Source organism: Lepus europaeus, chromosome 8 (genome assembly GCF_033115175.1).
Source record: "Lepus europaeus isolate LE1 chromosome 8, mLepTim1.pri, whole genome shotgun sequence".
NCBI classification, from domain to species: domain Eukaryota; kingdom Metazoa; phylum Chordata; class Mammalia; order Lagomorpha; family Leporidae; genus Lepus; species Lepus europaeus.
Genome location: NC_084834.1, coordinates 111,871,282 through 111,888,698, shown reverse-complemented (window position 1 = coordinate 111,888,698; position 17,417 = coordinate 111,871,282). Strand labels below are relative to the sequence as shown.

The window sequence follows — 17,417 nt, the reverse complement described above, 5'->3', positions numbered from 1 at the left end:
TCTCTCTGTCTCTACCTGACTCTTTCAAATAAATAAAATAAATCTTTTAAAAAAAATACTGATTCTCTAGCCAGCACCCTCTAACAAAATCAGAATCCTTCTTCAGTGTGCCCAGCAACAACAGTGCATAAAATGACTATGTTGCACTGGAAATGTTGGACACGGACAAATAAGGTAAAATTGTGTCCCTACAAAATACATCAGAAAGAAAGGCAAAGTCATGTAAGGATTCCCTTTGAGTCAACAGGAAAACACAAGCATCCCACAAAAAGGCAAACTAGGACTCAGGTATCTTATTTTTTCTCTACATTTCTGTGGTTTGATTGTTTTCCCCAACTTACAAGTATTGTCTTTTTATGGTAATGAGACCAAGAATCGATAGTAAATAGGTGATTCCAAAATCAAGATTCAGAAATTTAAAGAAATCAACATTGCTAGATGTAACACTGTGAAAATGATAGAATTACAATCTATATAATGAAACTATTTTATAGAGCATTTTGAAGGGAGGAGATACATAGCCAACCAACACAAAATAGCTCTTATACAACATGGGTAGTGCAAAATTTTGATATGTTCACAGAGGTCAGTGTAAATATATCCTGTTCTTTGTAGCCGCACCTCAGTTTTTCAATCCGTAAAATGTCTATCAGTGCTTCTTAAACTTGAATGCACAATAAAATCCCAAAGGCTCCTGCTACATACAACACAGCCTCAGATTCAGTGTTTCTGGGATGGGGCCCGAGATTCTTCATTTCCCACAAATTCCCAGGCTTTGCCAATGCGGCTGGCCCAAGCAGACGACATAATGTGATTCACAGGTGCATATTACAGCATGTAACATTTCACAGAGAAGGAAAGTAAGGCTCAATCCGGTTTTGTAATCTGGCCTGCCACACATTTACCAAACACAAAAGTGAGACTGCAACTGAGGTTCCCCACGAAAGCACAACACCCCTAATTTCCTGAACACCCCAATATCTCCTGACACTTTTCACAGATCAGTTTGATGATGGAAGTGTATTTAATGATTTTATGCAGATATTGGCTATTTTTTTGCTTATCATTCCTGATAACATTTTGATTTTGCAATTATAAGAATCAAAACTAACACCAAAATCTTCACGCAGTCCTACTTGGTGAGTTTAACACTGAATTTCTCTGCATACATACCTTCTATGAGAATTGTACTGATTCAAGTTATCAGATTTTATGTAAATCCTCTTCTTTGGTATCTAATAAGAAATACACAAATAAAACAAAAGGACTATGCTTTGCTTTCCTAGTGCATTTAAATGTTACAGATTGTAAGTAAGTTCTAAATATATCAATTAAGACATATAAGATTAAAAAATATGTAAAGATCTTTGTGAGATCTTTATCATTAAAATGTTTTTTCTGATAAACTTTCTACAATAATTTGTAATAACAAAAGGAGCTTACCCAGTTCCCTTCATTTTAATAGAGAGATGTTTTGCACAAGTATATGTGAACACAAAATATAGTCCTTAATTTTCCATCTGTGAAATCGCAATGGAGCCCAAGTCCATCAATGTTACAATTTACTGGCAAAGTGCTAATATGGAACACGTCTTCACCATGTTAAAACGTCCTAGGGACCTTCCAAAAGTAAAATTTACAGAGACGTTTTTACAATTATTGTAAAGATAAAGTACAGCATGTATCTGCTACATCTGAGAAGATAGACAGATGCATAGACAGATGTTCAGAATTTTCACTAGCATATTTTTTTTTATCAGTGAGAATGCAAATTAAGGTCCAAAGTTTGACCAGGAGGGATTACAGAACTTTGGTTCTTTTTTCTTTCACTGGCAAATCACCCTCTTTTTCTATCCACATACAGATTGACTAGTGCACTATCAATCAATCCATGAAATAATGTTTTTTTTAAAAGCTTTTATACTTTGGATGTGTGTAATAATTTTCAAATACCACTCATAAATGTATTGTTTCAAGTTGGAGATGCATGTTTCATTCTACATATTTATTCAGAATGCTCTTTTTTGTAAGATTTACTTTTATTTATTTGAAAGGCAGAGTTAGGGAGGAAGAGACTGAGAAAAAGAGATCTTCCATCAGCAGGTTCACTCCCCAAAAAGCCGCAAAGGTTGGGGCTGTGCCAGGCCCAAGCTAGGAGCTTCTTTCTGTTCTCCAACATGGGTACAGGGGCCTAAGCACTTGGGCCATCTTCCACTGCTTTCCCAGGCACATCAGTGAAGAGTTGGATCAGAAATGGAGCAGCTGGGACTCAAACCAGTGCCTACATGGTAGGGATGTTCATGTCACAGACAGCAGCTCAACCCGCTATATCACATGCCAACTCCAATCATTTAAGATCAAAACAACTTTTTAGGTGGTAAAATCAGAAATTAAAAGTCCTTTAATTTGTTATATTTTAATATACAAATATATTGAAAGAATGCAGCATGATATAATTTCAGAAAGAAAAAAGACACACAAATCAATGTATTAAAGTAGACCTGCTCTGGAAGTGCCTGCTTGCCGTGCCGTTTTCCACACCCTTTACGGGTTGGCTTGGCCATGTCCACGTGAAACATCAACCACTCTTGAAAAACTAAAACCTTTCCTACCACCCCATCTAAAATAGCTCACCCCACCCACAAGTATGCACACCCCTGTCAGAATTCCCCCCCAAACTGTAACTGGAGATGGGAAATCTTACGCATGTCTACACGCACCTGTACCTGCATTGCCAGGATACAGAAACTGTACTGTAGCATACAGTGCTCAGCACAATAACAACTTAAAGAATGAGTGGTGGTTTCTAGGCAGGTAGCAACGCTTTCAGCCTTGAATTCCTGGCACAATCTCTATAAAGCAGGGTCTATGATACTTACACAGTAGGTTCATTCAGCAAATGCGAATGTGGGCTTATCCTTTGGTAAGGGATACAGCTAAACAATATACTACCTAGATAGAAAAAACCCACATAATTGTCTAATGCATTTTATAATAGAAGACATATACTCCTGTAAGCACATTCTATCTTTAATGACACAGACAGGAAATAACTCATCTTAACTCAGTTATATACAGTGTGCTTAGCCTTGTGCTCAGCAGTTTTCATGTATTAGCTCATGAAGTGGTTAAAGAGGAGAAAAGGAAGGAACAGACGGACTGAAGAACACGCACAGGGCCACCGTGCTGATACATGGCAGAGTCAGGACTAGCATCCAGGCATTCCGACTCAGAATCTGCGTGCTAACACTAGTGCCAGTCACAAGCAACATGCGTCCCACCGCATTCCAGTTCGGATTCCCACAGTGCCAAACGTACACCTCCTTCACTCTGTGAAATTCAGAGGAAGAAACACTAAATTCACGTCTGCAGAGGTAACCAGTCCATGAGGCTATCTATGAACAAATTTACTTCTAGTGGCTCATTTGTTCATTTGGAAAGAGCGGGAATATTTGGAATAGTGGTTCTCAACTGGAAACGATTTTCCCTCCAGTGTGATTTTGGCAATATCTGAAGATATTTTTGACTGTCAAAATGAAGCACAGGGTGTTCTGTTGCATCTAGTGGGTAGAGCCCAAGGAAGCTGCTAACCATCCTATGATGAGCAAAACACTATCCCTGCTGCTCCCGCCGCCACCACCAGTCAAAAAGCATCTGGCCCAAATTACTAACAGTGCCAGTGCTGAGCAAGCATGATCTGGGAAACACAAACTGGGGCAGGCATTGTGGCTCAGCAGGCTAAGCTGCCGCTTGGGCTGCAGACATCCTGTATCAGAGCCATTTCCAATTTCAGCTACTCTGCTCCAAGCTCCCTGCTAATGCACTTGGGAAGGCAGCACAGGATGGCCCAAGTACCAGGGCTCCTGTCACCCACATGGGAGACCTGGATACAGTTCAGCTGAGCCTAGTCCTGGCTGTTGTGGGCATTTGAGGAGTGAGCCAGCAAATGGAAAATGTCTACCTTTCTCTCTCTCTCTCTCCCTCTCTCTCTTTCTCTCCTCCCTCCTCCCCTCTCTCCCTCCCCTTTCCCTGTCACCCTGCCTTTCAAATTCATAAATATTTTTTAAAAGTAACAAACAAAACCAAATATGGACATAGTCTAATAGAACTAATCTGAAAGGACACCACAAAGCAATTTATTTGTTCTTTAAAAAAAAAAAAAAAAAAAAAAAAGACCATGTGAGACAGCTGCAAATCGGTTGAAATGGCTACTTAATTGCCTGGGTGTCTCCTCTCGGCTGCAGGACACAGACACACAAAAATATCTCCCCCCCACACACGCACACATATGTACACACCACTGACATTCTATACTGCCATAATTTCTTCAAATTTTGAAATTAAAATCAACTTCCCTTTACTGCATAAAACATCCCAAGTTGAACCAAAAGTTCAACTGCTTTGCTATTTTTTGGTATTGTGCCTAATTAAAAATAACTAGGCTGTCCAATGCATAATTACACAAACACCTAAGCTAGTATAGTCTTAGCCAATTTTGTCTCATCATAAATACGTACCAGAAGTATGAATGACCGACATACTGCTCCCTGCTGTATCTGTACTGTTTGTGAACCAAGGGTCTTTCTTGAGTTGGGTATTTTCACAACATTTTCCTAACTGTGCGATCACCTCCAAGCTGGACAATTAATAAGTGCCTTTACTCCACAGCCCCTGGCGTGGATCCCCCCTCACTCTGCATTTTAGTTTGTACTCCATACCCTCATCATTCTCACTGGTTTTGGCAGTGTCCCACTAGCTAAATCTCTTCCCTCCATTTGATATAAGTGAAGCTATAATTATCTAAGGCTAATTTCAAATTACAACTTCATTCCACTTGCAACTCATGAAGATTAGTGGTCTCGCCTTGCATCTGAGTAAAGCAGCAACACAATCACAAGAGAACGCAGCAGGCAACATTTGATTCATGTGATCTCAATTACTTCTGTCAAACACATTCAGCTCAATAAAAAAGCAGAATCTCCCAAAATGGGTTTTTGCGAACCATGTTATACTCAACAAATAGTCTGCCTGTGTCTCTTAAGGGAAGAAAAATAGCATGAATTTCATTAGAAATAATAATAAATAACAAGTAGGGAAACATACTTAGATAAATAGGCTTGGGATATTATTTGTTTCTAAATGTAAAGAACATTTCAAAGAAATAAATGTGTGTACTTAAGCAGTTCATTATTGGAAATTTAGTCAAATGAGTAAGACTAACAAAAATAAATGTGCACTATACTAAGTGACTACAACAGAAACGAATACTTTGCTATCTCAGCAAAATCAGATTATTAGAGGTAAAGAATTCTACTTTTCTTCAAGGAAGTTATATGAAGACAACAGATCATGAACTGTTCAACTGACCAGGACCCCTCAATCATGGCTCCGTGATTTTCTGGAGTCAGGTCTTGTGTTCAGGAGCCAGCCCACATTCTGAACACTAGAGATGTAGCCTCTAAAAGACATTCGGTCACCTCCATCAGGCTCCATACATGTAACAGGTCATGGGCATGACAGTGCTGGGTCATCTTCCAGCACAGCTGCAGTAAATATCACTATACTATGATAATCATTACAACAGATATATTCAAACTTCAGCATAATATAACTATGTTGTTAATTAAATCCTAACAGTTTGGTTATCAAAGAAACTGAGTAATCAAATGTCATTACAGAATAAGGTCATGCTATAAATATATTTTGATATATACAAAATTTACTAAGATGGCCTCTATCATAGTTAATATAGGAAGTGCCAATCACATGTGAGTTAATACCCTGGACTTCAGAATTTGGTCCGACCGGCATAGGATTAAAGGTTCAATTTAAAAGACATGTTTGTCAATTTTCAGAAGGACCAAGGAGAATTACACAGACAATACACACGTGAAAAGGCAGTATTTTAAAACACAGGGTTCTTTTATGACTTTGCAGGTGCCCTCTCCTCTCTTTGGAATTCACTTCCTTCCCCTAGCCATTTGGTTTCTTTCTTATTCCTGAAGTTAACAAACATCACCTTTGCCATCAATGGGCAGGCAGTACAACCAGGGTAGGAAGAGTCATTAATGAAGTAGTAGATCAACAAACATTTGCAAAAGCAGTAAGTCTAAAGAATTCTATGACGGAAAGAATAAGTGAATAAATACCAGTTAGGCGTGACCTTGTCTTGAACAGCCAGAGACAGCTTTCTGTGAATAAGGGATATTGGGCACAGAAGAGAAGGATTCACATGCATTAACCAAACATAAATGAAGGAGAGGAAAATTCCAGTAGAAGAAAATAGAATCATAAAAGAAGAAACAGTAAAAGTGAGCAAACTGCCTTTGAGAAGCTGAAAAGAGCTAGTATGGGTAGTGCACAGGGTAGGGGTAGTAGCATAGTTTAAGAAGAGTCTGCAGAGGTGACAAGGGCAAAACCATGTAGGGACTTAAGACGATTATAAAAACGCTGGCTTAAAGAAAACCACTGATGTGTATAATAACGTGAATCCGTATAGGGCAGAGGGCATATGTGGCAAGAAAGGAAATGAGTGTTTACAATAAGAGTTGCATTCCTCTGGCTCAAATATCAAAACGACTGGTCATTTATTATATTTGAAAAAACAAGATTCTAACAAGGTGGGCTCTTAAACTGATGGAGAAAGCAAACAGAAGTGGATGATTTAAAGAGCTGGGTGGTACTTTCTATAACCACTTTATAAGGGATTGAAACTGAATGCGTAGGAAGCAGATGTCAGGGATGATTCTGAGATTTCTGGCCTATCAGACAGAAAGCATAGTTCCAAAACATCAGCGATCCACATTTAAACGTCTGAGGATGCTATGTTAGCGTCATAGAGTGAGTCAGAGCCACAGTGGCATTTTACCTTATACACCTGTTCCCCCCCACACACATTTTCATACACATATTGTACATAGCCTTAAAGACCGCAAGAGTACTTGTGATGCTTTAATTCTCCAAAGCAAATACCCAACAGGTACTTGTTCATTCAATGAGTTATTCCATCAATATGTTGTTATTTACAGAACAAACATTGTTCCTTCTGCAATGGCATACATCATATGTGTGCTGTAAAACACCATGAGTCATCACTCATAGACTCACAGACTCCACTGTATACTCACAGACTCCATTGTATACCACACTCTCAGCTCTGTGTGGTCTACAGACTGCCTCACACCCACAGCCAAGACTCCTGTCCCCAGGGTTGGATAAATGCGGGGATGTGGACAGTCATTTAGCAACATGGTCCGCACTGCTCACTCTGCAGTTCATCTCCCTGTCTCACAATTTAGCCCCTCCTCCTCAGTTACTGAAGTGTAAGGAGAGGAAGAAGATGTACGTTAACGCCTGCACTAAGAAACATGACATCAGAGCACTGTCTCCACAACGTAGTTCTTCAGTACCAGTAGAATGTTCTAATCATATTCAGCAATCAAAATTGGTCCTCCAGAACCTCAGAGCCCCTTCTGCACCCTGTCAACCTGAATGAAGGCAAAAGTCACTGCGGTCTGAACCAAAGCATCTACATACTCGATAAAGTGCTGTGCACCAATAATCAAAGACAGCATTTTGATCTATAACACTAGCAAATGTGTAATTCATATTTCATATTTACATTATTTTAGACCGAAATGTGTTCACAGCATCGTGCTTAATTCCGCTGGTTCTGATCCTATACTTAACATTTCACCTGAACTTAAACCAACAATTCTGCTGCGAAACAAAAGTTAATTGCTCTTTAGAATTTTCCCTTATGCCCAATTATGAATTAACTATGATTCATTTTGCCACCAAATGTACAAGTATTTCAGAAACAATTTTAATTTCACAAAATCAGATGTGTGTGTACATGTGTGTTTATGAATCAAGTGCAGAGAGTTGTGAATTACTTAGGAAACTCACCACAGAATCAACTGTAGATGGTAATACTAAGGACATGGAATCGGAGCTGATGCTGAAAAAGGAAATTTAACTACAGTGCAATGTGTTTCTGGAAAGAATTGATCAACCAAAGTCATTAAGATGTACAGGCAATTTTTCTAGTTTCATTTCCCTGGCTCTATAATCCATCTACCGTCAAGCCCGAGCAAAGGAGCAAGTCTGAGCCACATAGTAAAAGTGGACTTCAGATAAAGGCAGCACCTGAAGCTACAGGAGGGGACCAAGGGACTGGTCAGCATTTGTATTGTCCCCAGGTGGTACCCTTGAAAGTCCGTTAGCTACTCAGAATGCACCATCACAGTGAAACTGGGTTTGGGCTCACAAGACTGATTGTTTTTTAAATGGAAGAAACGTCTATTTTCTTCTCCATAAGCTGTCTTCCCTTAACATCAAGTAGTATTATCCTGTTCCAGAAAACCACAGATAAAGATCCAAGTTTAAAAGACAACTCACCACGCTGTGGGCAAAACGAGGGCACCTTCAGATGAACAGGGAAGCATGCATGATCAAGTTTCAATTTAAAAGAAAAATTAAAACAAAAAAATCTCCAAGAGCAAATTGCTTTGAAATGGCCTTTAATATTGCCAAGTAGTTCTTTCTGTGGGGCCTGGCTTGTTATGCATCTAAAATCGATCTGTAAATTTTAAAAAGAAAGCGTGTAACAGCAACCACATGTAAACAACAGAGTAAACTAAGCGCTGTCAGCTTACAAATGTTTTGCTCTGAAGTTCATATAGCTGAACTCACTTCTGAAGTTTTTAAAAGGCAGTAAAAAGTAGGCCAAAACAAACCTCATCTAAGATCTTACATTTGAATTTCATATAGCAAGTGAAGGGTAGAACACAGCTTCATGGGAGAAATTACAAAGTAGCAGACAATAATCATGCAATGAAAGGGATTAATCTCCTGGCTTGGGTTGTTCAAAAGTAAAACTTCTGAAAGCAAAATGAATATGAAATATTATACCAAAAGTCAGAAACTCTCTGGATATTAATTATGTATAGCAAATAGAATACTGGACTAAATCTTTCATCACTGCCAAAAGTTTTAAAATTCTGAGAAGAGAGAAATCAAATGAGAAGAGAGATAATCTAAAGACATTAGGTAAAAGTAAAAGGCCATTTGCTCAGGATCATGGGCAGAAATACATACACATGCTGCACGTGAGGCAGGTGGCCCCTGCGCCGCAGGCACAACTCACCTTGGCAGGTGCCATTTTTCTCCTCATATCCTGCCTTGCACATGCATTTCCCGATGGGCACCAGCCACTCCCCCTCCGCACTGCAGTGCATTTTGGGAGGTTCATCTGTCACAGAATGGTTGACACAGGAGCCTGACACTTCCAGCAACTGCGAAGAATCTGCTCCGGTGATGGTGTCAGGGAAGACAGCCAAGTGTCGCACCACAGAAGGGCATTTCTTATAGTACACACGCACAGAAACCAGAGCAATGCAGGCACCAACGTCTTGGAAAGCAAGATAGAAGCCCTTTCTGGTCAGAGGCCCTACGTCTCTGACCTCTGTATTCAGCTTCAAGACACGGTCACCGAGGTCGAGTTCCGTAAAGCTCTCGTCAGCAGCAATGGTATCGATTTTGATGTACTGGTTTTCCTTGATGCTTCTCCCGTTTTCATCGTCAGACTCAAAGTAGTACATGTTGAAAGTTTCTTTGCAGGTTCCCAGTCCTCCGGGAAGGCTGTTGCAGTCCCGCAAGGTGAACTTGAGCTCTATGAAGATTCTGGAAGCACCTTCGTTGGAGATCCAACTGGTCAAAAGCCAGTTGTTCTGATTCTGTTCCATAACTTTGCATACTTGGTATGTGTGGATAGGGGCATAGTTTTCATCCACTTCACCAATCTCTTCCCACTGTACAATATAAATGAGAAAGATTTAAAAATTCAAATAAATAGAAAATAACCAGGAAAGATAGCAAGAAAAAAAAAAGTTAAGTAAAACTAATTCAGATAGAGAAATGCCTCTGGTCTTGACATACACACAAATTCCAACACATTTCATGGAAAATCGAATTAAATGATAAGTTTATTTTGGAGTAAAAAAAAAGTTTTGAAGTCCATGTATAGTTTTCTGTAATACACACTTCCTTTGAACTGCTTGAAGTATAGTATTGAGAAAATGAGGTCAATATAATGTGCTCGGAAAAGAGATTCATCAACATTTTTATTTTCCCTTTTAAGTTAAGAACTTATTATTCACTGCCTCCACATAAACCGAAGATTAACATATATGAGTGATAGGCCCCAGGGGGAAAAATGTACATTTCAGAGTAAAAAAGAAAATTGAATGTGGATGAAGTTCATCAGAAAGAGCAAAGAAAGTATATATTGGGAAGAAAGACAAGTATATAAACAAATAGTGAAGACAATGTTTAACTGGAAAAAAAAACACAATTTACAAAAGAGAGCAGTAAAAGTGGCAAAGAGGCAGAAAATTTTAATGTGATAAAACAGTCATTTATTCTATTCTGTCACATTATAAATGGCACATCAATGTTACAAAGGCTAAAGAAAATCCATTAATTTAAAATTAATAATAGTCTTTATTTCATTGAACCCATCTATTTAGGAGTCTTTCACAAACTGGATAAATATTTACTTACAGATTTGTTCATAGATATAGACAGACATAGAGATAAAACTATAGAGTGAAAATATGGATGGCCTTATATTCAAATATTAACTCACGTCCTGCTATACCCTGGAAATGCACTAATTCTTTCTTAGCAATGTATTATTTTATGCACAATGAACTGAAGATTTCTAAAAATATAGAGTACCTGGAAAAAAATCAACTATGGTTTCAGTAGCTTCCAAAATGTCATTTAGTCAAAGAAGAGATATAAAGCTCTTTCTTTATAAGTAAAATGCTCTAGTTCTGAGAACTTTAATGTACTATAATGACCTTCTCAGCAGCATAGTACCCAAATTTTTAATCTTCATAAATATGTCATTATAACTTAAGAAATGTCTTAAGCCTTAACAGAAATTATGTGTACAAAACTACATGTAATTTTTATTTAAATCTTTAATGTTCCTTTAACATAGAGCAATGAAATCACACTTTCAATAAATGTAGAATGAGTCATTTCAGACATAAAGTATTACAGATAATAAGCTTCACACAATGTCATATCTTTACATATGAAACACAATAGTGTTAATTCTCGATTCTGTTCAACTGGCAAAGAGTTGAGTAATGGGAAATCAAGGGATGGATGCAAATAAATATTGTACCTTAGATGACCACTCTCAAAATTCTGGTTTCCATTTGACACATAAGTAAAAGGTGATAATGAGGTTTAACTACTGAGCTTATAAGACTCTCAACAGAGAGCCATCAAGATTTCATCTTGCCTGCGCCGCGGCTCAATAGACTAATCCTCCACCTGCGGCTCCGGCACACCGGGTTCTAGTCCCGGTCGGGGCGCCAGATTTTGTTCCGGTCGCTCCTCTTCCTGTCCAGCTCTCTGCTGTGGCCTGGGAGTGCAGTGGAGGATGGCTGAAGTGCTTGGGCCCTGCACCCCACGGGAGACCAGGAGAAGCACCTGGCTCCGGGCTTCGGATCAGCGTGGTGCACTGGCCGCAGCACACTGGCTGCAGTGGCCATTGGAGGGTGAACCAACAGAAAAAGAAGACCTTTTTCTCTGTCTCTCTCACTATCCACTCTGCCTGTCAAAAAAAAAAAAAAAAAAAAAAAAAGAAGAAGAAGAAGAAGAAGAAGAAAGAAAGATTTCATCTTGCCTAACAACTTACAGGTACTGTATTATGGAAAGCATGAATTCCTTCATTTAATCTCATTTTGCCCTCTCTGAAAATGTACATAAACTCCACCTAGCCTCTGATATTGTAGATCAGCTTCCTATTTCATCACTGTATCACATTACTTACATTTTCCCCCACGTAAATTAAGTACTAATCTATTATAAATGGCTCTTGACTTTCATGATTAATACTTCACACAAAAGAACACCTCAACTAACCAAACAAAAACAGTTAAAATCATGAATTTTTTAGTACAACAAAATTAATTAAAACTATATTCTTTGAATTAATAAAAGCAACAGAAGCATAAAAAAAAACTCTTCTTTAACAAAAAGGAATCAAAGTCTTCATTATTGCTGTTCTAAATGTTTATTTTTGTGATAGTTTTCCAGAAGAAGACCCAAAAGGATTTTAAATCAAGGGCTTTAAATCTCTTATAGAACACACATTCCTGCATCATATAGTCCAGGAGGATCTTGATAGCAAGTAAAAGCAAGTAAAATAACAGCATGTTGCAAGATTATAAGCTGAGCAACTCAGAGTCCTTGTCTGTACAAAGTCCAAGGTACCACAGATATTATTAAAAATGCAAGCCAAGCAGCACTTGAAAAGAGAGCTTACTGGTTCAGGTGATAATTTTAGAGTGTGTGAATAAGCATCTTCCTTCTCTCAACAGTCTTAAGAGAGAAATCTGATTTTCTTTGAATTCAAAATCTATCATAAGATTTTGTTTTCCTTTCCAAGTATCCACAATACAAAGGCTCAAATTTATACTTTTAATAAACAAACAGAAAACTTTAATTATGGGAATAAGCCATTCAGAGAATTAAATGGGTATTTTGTGCATTTGACACATGCTCTCATTTAGACAAATACATTAAAAATGAACAAAAAGTTTCCATTATTTTAGGTTCACGTTCTGAAATAAAACTCAGAACTCTTACGTAATTCATTCTTCTTACAATATTCAATTTTATTTCGTCTTCTTTAATACCAAAAGGACATTTCAGTGACCTCAGTAAACATCAGGTATGGAAAAAAAAAAAACACAGGGGATGAAGAGAAAAACCACACTCACTAAAAATGTGGCAGACATATTCTTAGACATTGCTATGTCACATCAAGGAGATGACAGTAATTCAATGAAGGCCACAGACAGAACACAATATTTTCTGTTCAGTTTCTGTTGGATTTCCTCTGATTTCATGATGTAATAACAGTATTTGCTGATCCTTCGGTTGCTACAAGTGATGAGCCTGAGTATTTTGGGAAGTGCGAGTCACCAAAAGCAACATGCTCTGCTCTGCAGGCCTGGCAGCTCCCCAGAGCTCATGCTCTGGGCCCTGGCTGTTCTCTGTTTCCACTTTATTTCCTGTGCCTCTGCTTTCTGATGAAAGAACTGGTTACACAGTCCTTGTCGGGTGGTCGGGTACTGAGGCTTACTCCTCTTGCCTCTAGGCACTGAAAACTTCACACCAGCTGCATTCTCAACTCATACTTGCCAGGCACCCCATGTCAGCCACGTTCAAAGAAGTCGCAAAAAGGACTTAGGTTTAACATCCATACGTGTGCCACAGAGCTACCCCAGCCATTCAGTTTCTCCCTGCTTGCCTCTCATCGCCTATGGGGCTTCCTACCTCAAGCACCTGCTGTCTCCCACTACCCTGTTAGTACTGCTCGCATTTTCAGTCCCCAAATTATACATCATTTCTTTTTGCTTCAGAACTTGAAAATCCTGATTCAGAAGTTGAAAACTGATTCACATCCCCAAATCATCAACAGGTAGGTAGCATCATGAGAACAGAGTTGATTTGGACTTTCAAGTTATCAGAGGATGTCCAAGATCCAGTTCCATTTGCATCACGGTAATTTCCTCTTTCTTGCTTCTACATCAAATTAGTCTGATGAATGAAAGGTAAGGTGTTAAGCAACTTTGTAGCAGACATCTTAATACAAACACTTGACTGGTTTTATACAGAGGAAGGCTTATGAGGCGCAAGTCCCAGTTTTAGCCCTCGTTCTCACAATACCTGTAGGTATAAGCCAAGATCTAACCTGGCACTGACCATGCAGTCTGGAGTAAGGAATGAAAGTCCCCCAAACCACTTATCTGACATCCAATGTAAGACATCAGAAGTGTGTTCATAAGATCCAGTCGCACTGCTAATTTTGGAATTAAGAAACTGGAGACAAGAAAATTGAACGGATGTGCCCAAGCTGGTATAGGACACACTGACCATCTGACTCGCCCCTTGGCTCACACGGTTCTGTCCTGGATGTGTGGATTTCCTTGATTCACTGCATTCATTGCTATCCCAATTTCCAGAAACTAAATTCACATTTTTCAGATGTCATGTAACTATACATAAGCCATTCTTTCTATATAGTAACGCTCACAGACTCAGATAGGAGGGCAGCGTCACAGTTGTTTTATTTTCAGTTATTATCTCAGAGGCTGGTACTGCAGGACACAGATTGGTGTACTCAGTAGATTTTTTTAAAGATTTTATTTATTTTATTTGAGAGATAGAGTCACAGAAAGTGAGAGAGAGAGACAGAGAGAGACAGAGACAGAGACAGAGACAGAGACAGAGGGAACAGTGAGAGAGAGAGACAGAGAGAAAGGTCTTCCCTCCGCTGGTTCACTACCCAAATGGCCGCAATGGCTGGAACTGTGCGTATCCGAAGCCAGGAGCCAGGTGCTTCCTTCTGGTCTCCCATGCAGGTGCAGGGGCCCAAGCACCTGGACCATCGTCCACTGCCTTCCCGGGCCACAGCAGAGAGCCAGATTGAAAGAGGAGCAGCCAGGACTAGAACTGGCATCCACATGGGATGCCAGCACCGCACGCGGAGGATCAATCTAGTGTGCCACAGTGCTTGTCCCTCAATAGATGTTTGATACTGAAAGAATTCACATCAGGGACACACATATACCACCTTAGTCCAGAGATATCATTATTTGAAAATAATTTAAATACAGTAAATTCATTAATTTATAATTAAAAAGCTCTCAGTATTGATTTAAAGATACTTTCTTATTCCAATTAACTTACAATTTTATGTCTAGTTTTACATAGCAGTTTGTGAAACTATTTTTCACTGGCATTACATTTTGCCAATTATAACATAACTTAGCTGAGGCATTTTATTCTTGAGCAAATGTTTTCAAAATATTCATTTTTATTTTGTTCACTTAGATTTCTTCAACATTTGAAGTCCATATACTAGCCCATCAGTTGGAGACACTATGTCTTATTTCCTACTCTGGTCAAACAACAGAAGGACAGTCTCAGCAATGCTTTTTGGCACAGCAGTGTAAAAATCTGTCAAGGAATCACTGGCTCCAGATTTGTCCTGATATCAGCAAAGCATGCTTTCTAAGAAATTCTTAGCACCTAAAGCCTTCTTCGACCATCCTGCTAACTGTTCATGATTCCTTTATATCATGATATTTTATATAATGCCTTACAAAATGCTCCAAAACAAATAAATTTTAGATGTCCAATTTCATTGAAGATGTTTTAAGGTGTCATTTACTACATTTTTCAGTGTGTGCTATGCTTTGTTTACACACTACATTTGGCGAACTTCACTGAAGATATCCCCATGTCAAAATTACAAATTCACAATGTTTTCAAAACAGCAATAATGTCTTATGATCTCAGAAACTGCCTGGGAGCTGTCTGACCACACACTTATTTGGAAGTGTGGTACCTTCCCCATTTCAAATAATGAGAAATACATTCTAACTGCTACCTCAAAATTATATCACTTAAAGTAAGACTTTCTGCAAGCTCTCCGATATGCAAAGATCAGATGACACAGAAAATTAAAAAAAAAAAAAAAAACAGAAACTATGGACACAGTAAAGGTATTCTGTTTTTTTATTGGTGCCTTGCTAACTACACTTTCATATTTTAATATCATATTTTCAGTTTCATTATTTCAGTATTTTTCTGTTTTGCCAAAATAACTAGAATGAGGCCAGATTTGGGCCTGGGACTCATTATGCTTACATAAAATCATCCTGTATTTCCTCTCTGTTAGAGGTACAATGCAGCTCATCTGTCTGTCTTCCCAAGCAGAAGTATGACATTACTTAATGCAGTCAATCTAGGACATTTCCTCTGACACAAACTGGACTAGAAAATCCACAATGGGTCAGTGACTTAGGATCAAGACTAATGGCAGAGAAGTGAGGTTCTATTGTTGGGAAGAAGTTTTTTTGTTTTGTTTTGTTTTGTTTTTTTGTTTTTTGTCTGTTTGCTACTGCTGTGCTTGATGTGTTACAACTAACTGGATGACATTTCTCTTTAGGTAGACGTACTGTATTTCTAAGAGCAACGCACTTCAGGTAAAAATATCAGTCCCTCACCAGCCTGCCTTTCCATTGCAGCCCAATGGCTCCAACAGTGAAGAGTCAAATAAAAGAGCAAATGTCATGTCGAGTCATAATACTCTGACAACCATTGTGTTATGATTCAAAAGTGATCCTGCGACGTGTGAACATCTCAAAGCTAATACAGTACTGAAGCAAAAAGGTAGCTATGTTTTAGAAAAATGTTCCCATTATACACCGTGTGAACAATACAATCATACTGAATACAACCACATCATTTTGCAGGCAAGTAAACTGAAGCCCAGCACATCTGACACCAAAATCAGTGCCAAGGTAATGTCTATGATTAGAACTCTCTGATTAGAATTAAGAGTTTCTCTTGTGTAAGGGTTAAAACTACAACACTTAAGTAAGGCCACATGATGTTATTGCCACCAACAGAAAAATTTTCACTGCCTAATGGACTGGGTATATGTTTTCAAAAGATAAATCATGGACCTTTGGTAGAACTGTAGTGCCCACCATTCTTTGTTCAGTGTCCTTTGTAACAAGATCACAGGCATTCATTGTTGGTTTTATGCATAACCACAAGGAGAAAGGTTTAGAGCTATAGCTATAGTTCTTTAGTAAAATAAATATGATTAAATGTACCAATTTTCAGCAAAAGTCATCTGAATCAAAATCTTGTTACATTTGTTCAATAATGTTAGTGGAAAAAAGACTTGTGTCAAGTAGGAGTTTGACTTGTTTAAAACATCTTTAAAATTCATGAGTATGATGTAGCAATACTGCTAGAAATGACTCAATTAATTTTCTGTGTATAAAATAAAACTGAAGATGATTACTTTATTGTCCATAGAACTGTACAACTATTTATGAACTCAAATTCAATTCATGAAACAAATAAAATCACTTCAGAAAGACAGGGATTAAGACCCTCAAGTTTCTATGAATATTTTCACAGGGAAATTCACAGACAATTGAGCACCTACATACAAGAGTATGTGTGAATCTCAAAGAACAGACTTCTCCCACTGGAAAAATAAAACATAGTTTGCTTTTCCTTCAATGCTGGGCTTACTATTTCCATACGGACCCTTTAGTTTTTTATTCTTTTTAAGAAATGCAAGAAAGTTTAAAAGAAATAAACTTGAGGGTAGAGAATTCAAAAGTGGCAATAACAGACCAAAAATGAATAATTAGATATTTTTGATATAGCCAAGAAAAATCTTAAATAGCATTATGAAGATAATATAAACATGAAAAAAAGAAAACATACACACCAAGACTTTATATATATTTATTGTTTTATTATTCTACTTTTAGGAAGAGATATATTGAACAGTTTCACAA

At 38.2% G+C, this 17,417-nt stretch overlaps 1 protein-coding gene across 4 annotated transcripts in view; it reads right to left on the bottom strand.

The window, feature by feature from the left end:
- The window catches only part of EPHA5 (EPH receptor A5), a 368,735-nt gene that overhangs the window by 279,365 nt on the left and 71,953 nt on the right, over window positions 1-17,417 (bottom strand). For all 4 annotated transcript variants that reach the window (XM_062199261.1, XM_062199263.1, XM_062199262.1 and 1 more), the window contains exon 3: window positions 9,149-9,812. In XM_062199261.1, coding sequence (XP_062055245.1) covers window positions 9,149-9,812 — 664 coding nt within the window. The remainder of the gene's footprint in view (window positions 1-9,148; window positions 9,813-17,417) is intronic.